We start from the raw sequence: 6789 nt of genomic DNA on the forward strand, positions 1-6789 counted from the left end.
GATCAGCCATGATTGGCAGTGCTGGCTCGAAGGGCCGAATGGCCTACTCCTGCACATATTGTCTATTCTCCACTTAACCTCTGACACCCGCACTAATCAAGAATCTATCTATCTCTGCCTTAAACATATCCACTGACTTGTGGCCTCCACAGCCGTCTGTGGCAAAGAATCCCACAGATTCACCACCCTCTGGCTAAATAACCGATGCTGCGTGTCTCTATTCCTCAGGACCATCATGGGACCTCACGGAATCAATCGATCTGTCCATCGAATCGCCTTCTCCGACTGTGAGAATGGCCTCGGTAAGTAGGAGCTGCTAGCCCGCGTGATCAGGCTCACAAGTGATAGCAGCAGAATGAGGCCGTTCAGCCCATCAACAAACCCGTCAGGAAGGCCGGCTCCGTCCTGGGGTAGCGGAGTTGGAGTTGGAGTTGGATCCACGGGAGGTTGGTCTTGGAGGGGAGGGATGCTCCTCAAACTGTGGAGCATCCTGGACTATACAGCTCACCCCCTCCATGACACACTGGTCAACCTGAGGAGCACCTTCAGCAACAGACTGGTTCCACCAAGATGCAGCACAGAACGCCACAGGAGATCCTTCTTCCCTGTGGCTGTCAAACTGTACAACTCCCCCCCTTCTGTCATGGGGTAGACTGAGACTGACCCCCCCCCCCCCCCCAATCTCCGCACCCCCCCCCAATCCCTTCCACTCGTCACTTTCATTTCATGTCTCATGCATCTTGTGTTTCATGACTGTTGGCAGATCCATTTCCCTCCTCTATCGTATTGTAACTCTACCATTCAATCATGGCTGATCTATCTCTCCCTCTCAACCCCATTCTCCTGTCTTCTCCCCATAACCCCGTACTGATCTGTCTATCTCTGCCTTAAAATACCCATTGACTTGGCCTCCACAGCCTTCTGTGGCAATGAATCTCACAGTGTAGTGAATAGAATAGTCTACTAGACTGACCAGCCATCCCTGCAGACTAACACTATCCCACACACACACACACACACTCGGGAAAATTTTACATTTACACCAAGACAGTTAACCGACAAACCTGCACGTCTTTGGAGTGTGGGAGGAAACCGAAGATCTCGGAGAAAACCCACGGGGAGAACGTGCAAACTCCGTACAGACAGCACCCGTAGTCGGGATCGAACCTGGGTCTCTGGAGCTGTGAGGCAGCAGCTCTACCCGCTGCGCCACCATGCAGTTCTCGAATGTGGAGAGGATGTTTCCACTAGTGGGAGAGTCTGGGACCAGAGGTCACAGCCTCAGAATTAAAGGATGTTCCTTTAGGAAGGAGATGAGGAGGAATTTCTTAAGTCAGAGGGTGGTGAATCTGTGGGATTCTTTGCCACAGACGGCTGTGGAGGCCACAAGTCAGTGGATATATTTAAGGCAGAGATAGATAGATTCTTGATTAGTGCGGGTGTCTGGGGTTATGGGGAGAAGGCAGGAGAAAGGGGTTTGGAGGGAGTGATAGATCATAAGGAATAGGAGTAGAATTAGGCCATTCGGCCCATCAAGTCTACTCCGCCATTCAATCATGGCTGATCTATCTCTCCGTCCTAACCCCATTCTCCTGCCTTCTCCCCATAACCCCTGACACCCGTTGGCTGGCTGCATTTTTGAGGCAGCGATTCGTACAACGCCAACGTCTCCTCCTATGTTTCAGGTATTAAAGTTATTGGTGGATTCAAGGAGCAGACGGGCGAGGAGTATGGAATCTACGTCAAGCGTGTTTTACACAGAGGGGTCGCGGCAAATGACGGTAAACGGCCAATAATCACCTCCGGGGTTACAACCCGGTCTGGATTCATTATTGTCACGTGTACCGAGGTACAGTGAAAAGCCTTTGTCACATGACAATAGACAATAGGTGCAGGAGTAGGCCATTCAGCCCTTCGAGCCAGCACCGCCATTCAATGTGATCATGGCTGATCATCCCCAATCAGTACCCCGTTCCTGCCTTCGCCCCATATCCCCTGACTCCACTATCTTTAAGAGCCCTATCTAGCTCTCTCTTGAAAGTATCCAGAGAACCTTCCTCCACTGCCCTCTGAGGCAGAGAATTCCACAGACTCACCACTCTCTGTGAGAAAAAGTGTTTCCTCGTCTCCGTTCTAAATGGCTTACTCCTTATTCTTAAACTGTGTGGGCCCTGGTTCTGGACTCCCCCAACATCGGGAACATGTTTCCTGCCTCTAGCGTGTCCAAACCCTTAACAAATCTCATCAAACCAGTGCTAACCAGTCAGCGGAAAGACAATACACGATTACATTCGAGCCAACCACAGTGTACAGATACACGACAATGGAATGACGTTTAGTGCAAGATAAAGTCCGAGCAAATGTGTAGGAAGGAAATGCAGATGCTGGTTTAAACCAAAGATAGACACAAAGTGCTGGAGTAACTCAGCGGGACAGGCAGTGTCTCTGGAGAGAAGGAATGGGTGACGTTTCTGGTCTCTGCCTGTCCCGCTGAGTTACTCCAGCTTTTTTTGTCTAACGTCTTATCAAATATAGTCCGAGGGCCTCCAATGGCAGTTCAGGACCGCTCTCTAGTTGTTGATAGGATGGTTCAGAACTACTATCTACCTCATTGGTGACCCTTGGACTGTCCTTGATCGGACTTTGCTGGCTTTACCTTGCACTAAACGTTATTCCCTTATCATGTATCTGTACACTGTGAACGGCTCGATTGTAATCATGTATTGTCTTTCCGCTGACTGGTTAGCACACAACAAAAGCTTTTCACTGTACCTTGGTACACGTGACAGTAAACTAACCTCATGTTCTGGGTGAGGGGCGGTGGGGAGGTGGGGAGGAGAGGGGGAGGGGGAGGGGGAGGGGAGCAGGAGGGGGCGTTCAAGGGGGGATACCCCAACCCCAGCTCCATGTTTAGCGGAGGTGCTGCTGGGTTTACCCAGTGTCTCTCTCTGCCTGTCACAGGGCGGCTGCAGGCTGGAGATTTAATCCTGGAGGTGAACGGGGAGGACCTGGCCGGAGTGACCAACGACAGGTGGGTGCCCCCCCCCCCTCAACACCCCTGCCCCACGCCCCCCCCCTCAACACCCCCGCCCCACGCCCCCCCCCCCAACACCCCCGCCCCACGCCCCCCCCCCCTCAACACCTCCGCCCCACCCCCCCCCCTCAACACCCCCGCCCCACGCCCCCCCCCTCAACACCCCCGCCCCACACACCCCCCCACACACCCACGCCCCGCCCCCCCCACACACCTCCCTCCTCACGCCCCCCCCCTCAACACCCCCGCCCCACGCCCCCCCCCCCCCCCAACCCCCCCGCCCCCCGCCCCCCCCCTCAACACCCCCGCCCCACGCCCCCCCCACACACCTCCTCCTCACGCCCCCCCCCCTCAACACCCCCGCCCCACGCCCCCCCCTCAACACCCCCGCCCCACACAACCCCCCCACACACCCACGCCCCGCGCCCCCTCCCCTCAACACCCCCGCCACACGCCCCCCCCCCCCAACACCCCCGCCCCACGCCCCCCCCCTCAACACCCACCGCCCCACACCCGACTCTTACCCCCCCCCCCGCCTGCCACCCATTGGGCAGTGCGGACCAACACCCGTCTGTGCTGGCTGACGGCTGCAGGTAGAACACAGAGCCCCTCCCTCTGTGGAACCCCTCCCCCCCCCCACATACAGAGCCCCTCAACACCCCCTCCACTCACCACTAACTCCCCCCCACCCCCCCACACCCCTGGCCTTCTCCAGCACTTGTTCACCCGGGGGGGGGGGGTGTGGATGGCAAGCCCGTGTTGACGCGTGTGTGATGCGTGTGTCATGTGCTGCAGGGCGGTGGACATTCTCCGTACAGCCTCGGCCTCCAGTCACATGTCCCTGCTGATCACACGGGACGAGGAGTCCAGGTACCAGAGACCCCCCCCTCACCACACCCCCCCCCCCTCACCTCACCCCCCCCTCACCACACCCCCTCCCTCCACCCCCTCGTACCCCCCCGTATACGCCCCTGTACACATCCCCCCCAACCCCCCCTTCCCCTCCCACATACCACCCTGTTCACCCCCCCCTCCCGCACCCCTTCCTGGACTCCCTCCTCATCCTCTCATATAACCCCCACCCCCCCATCCCCCATCCCCCACCCCCTCGCACCTCGTCTGTACCCCCTCCACCCACCCCGCTCCTATTACTAATGAAGAATGCAAAGAGTGGAACAAGTCGGACGACCAGGGTTGGGGTGGGGGGGGGGGGGGGGGGGGGAGGAAATGCAGGAGTTACTTAAAATTAGGGAAACTAATATTCATATTTCTGGATTATAAGCTGCCCAAGCTGAACAAGCAACTTTTAAATCTGAAGAAGGGTCTCGACCCGAAATGTCACCCATCCCTTCTCTCCAGAGAAACCTCTGAAGACTTTGCGCCCCACCCAAGGTTTCCGTGCGGTTCCCGGAGGTTGCAGGTGGTTGCCGGAGGTTGCAGGTAGTGGAAGCAGGTAGGGAGACTGACAAAAACCTCCGGGACACTCCGGGAACCGCACGGTAACCTTGGGTGGGGCGCAAAGTCTCCAGAGGTTTCCGTTCAGGTTTCCTAAGTGGGACAGGGGCATTACTCCACCATTTTGTGTCGATCTTCTTGCTTCCTGTGGCTGTTGAACAGAAGCCATTCTGGTTTTAATTTTGTGTAGGGAAGAACTGCAGATGCTGGTTTTAGGTATGTTACAATACTTACCTTCAGCGGCGCTGCAGTTCTGTCACTGGCCGTGTGCGTGATTTTGACGCGTTTGAGGGGGGGGGGGTTAAAACGCGTTTTTTTCGGACCTGGTCCTTTTGCTAAAGAATCGTTCCTACGGCCATTCTGTGTGTTTTAAAAAAAATTTGCCCGACAAGTTAATCGCTGGAGTGATTTTAAAATCAGCTTCTGAAGCCGTCAACGCCGACAACGGGGACGGATTTTATGTCGGCGACAGGTAAAGAAAGTAGTTTTTTTTAATGTATAAAAGTGTTTCTTAAGATGTATTTAATTCACATTTTGTTGCGAAACGGTGATTTAGTCCCCGAACGAACCGGCAGTATATGTGTTGCCGATATGGGAGACTAAAATCACCGCAACCTCAACGTTCCAAATGGTCCCGTTCCAGAAAAACCCACTCGCAAGCTGATTTAAATGGCCATTAATTTACAGGTATTAAACATTAAATTCCTTCCATTTGGCCTATAAACCCATGACAATGAGATTTAAAAATTATGTTATATTGTGAATTCTGTGTGAATGTTATTTGGACACTTAGGCTATTTAAAAATATTAATCTTTTCTTAAGAAATGGATAGATGTTTAGATCTAGTAATTGAATTTTGTAATTAGCTACAATTAGGTAACTAACTAATTATATGCTTTAATTTCAAGTCATCTAAGTAAGATTGTTTCATATTTGTTTCAGAATGCTTCAATCTATAATAACTGAAAATTTCTTTCAGTTCCCTTAATTTTTAAGAAAGTTATAGCCATTTGACTGTCCTCGATCACAGCTTTTGTGTTAAGTCAATGGAAAAGCAATAGGGAACTAGATGCTAATTTCCAAGTATGAAAATGGCCATAACTTTTTTAATACTGAAGATATGAAAGTGAATTTGGTGCCAAATTAAACTTCTTTTTATGCTTTATCTGATGGGATAAATTACAGACTTGATTTTTAAAATCTCAAAATTTTATAACATTGCTACTGGTTTACACCGAAGATAGACACAAAATGCTGGAGAAATTCAGCGGGTTAGGCAGCATCTTTGGAAAAAAGGACTAGGTGACGTTTCGGGTCGAGAACCTTCTTCAGACTGAGCTAACAATGGCCTGTTTCCGTTATCATCATTACTTTTTTTGCATATCTTTCATTTATTTGTTCTACATCGCCATCTATATCTCCTGTCGGCCATTCCTTCTCTCCACAGATGCTGCCTGACCCGCTGAGTTACTCCAGCACTGTGAAACGTCACCTATCCATGTTCTCCACAGATGCTGCCTGACCCACTGAGTTATGGTGCAGCAGCATCTATGGAGCTAAGGAAATAGGCAACGTTTCGGGCCGAAATCCTTCTGGAAATAGGCAACGTTTCGGGCCGAAACCCTTATGGGTTTTGGCCCGAAACGTTGCCTATTTCCTTAGCTCCATAGATGCTGCCTGACCCGCTGAGTTACTCCAGCACTCTGTGAAACGTCACCTATCCATGTTCTCCACAGATGCTGCCTGACCCGCTGAGTTACTCCAGCACTCTGTGAAACGTCACCTATCCATGTTCTCCACAGATGCTGCCTGACCCGCTGAGTTACTCCAGCACTCTGTGTCTATCTTGGGGTTTAGTTTCATCAACTGGTCAAGGTGAGGTCGGAATGACCAGAACTGCACAGTTCTTAATCATTAATTAATTAGAGATCACTTTACCAGCTAAGCTGATTAGTGTGTTTAAGACTTTCTTTTATTCCATTCCTTCTAATCTCCGGATCAGTAAATACAACTTAAGTCAAGTCTGGTGATGCATCGTGGAGAAGTATTGTTCGATCTGCCTGTCCCTCACAGTTCAGTTCAGTGTATTGTCACGTGTACCGAAGATAGACAAAAATGCTGGAGAAACTCAGCGGGTGAGGCAGCATCTGTGGAGCGAAGGAATAGGTGATGTTTCGGGTTCAGACGCCATCAAGGGATATGGGGAGAAAGCAGGAACGGGGTACTGATTTTGGATGATGAGCCGTGATCACATTGAATGGCGGTGCTGTCCCGAAGGGCTGAATGGCCTACTCCTGCA

At 51.8% G+C, this 6789-nt stretch overlaps 1 protein-coding gene across 1 annotated transcript in view; it reads left to right on the forward strand.

Annotated features, from left to right (window-relative positions):
- Positions 1–220: 220 nt before the first annotated feature.
- Positions 221–6789, forward strand: part of LOC116970489 (discs large homolog 1-like protein) — a 14706-nt gene continuing 8137 nt past the window's right edge. The window contains exons 1-4 of the mRNA XM_033017135.1: positions 221–302; positions 1686–1781; positions 2962–3031; positions 3830–3904. Coding sequence (XP_032873026.1) covers positions 236–302; positions 1686–1781; positions 2962–3031; positions 3830–3904 — 308 coding nt within the window. The 5' untranslated portion in view covers positions 221–235. The remainder of the gene's footprint in view (positions 303–1685; positions 1782–2961; positions 3032–3829; positions 3905–6789) is intronic.

Source organism: Amblyraja radiata, unplaced genomic scaffold (genome assembly GCF_010909765.2).
Source record: "Amblyraja radiata isolate CabotCenter1 unplaced genomic scaffold, sAmbRad1.1.pri scaffold_941_ctg1, whole genome shotgun sequence".
NCBI lineage: Eukaryota > Metazoa > Chordata > Chondrichthyes > Rajiformes > Rajidae > Amblyraja > Amblyraja radiata.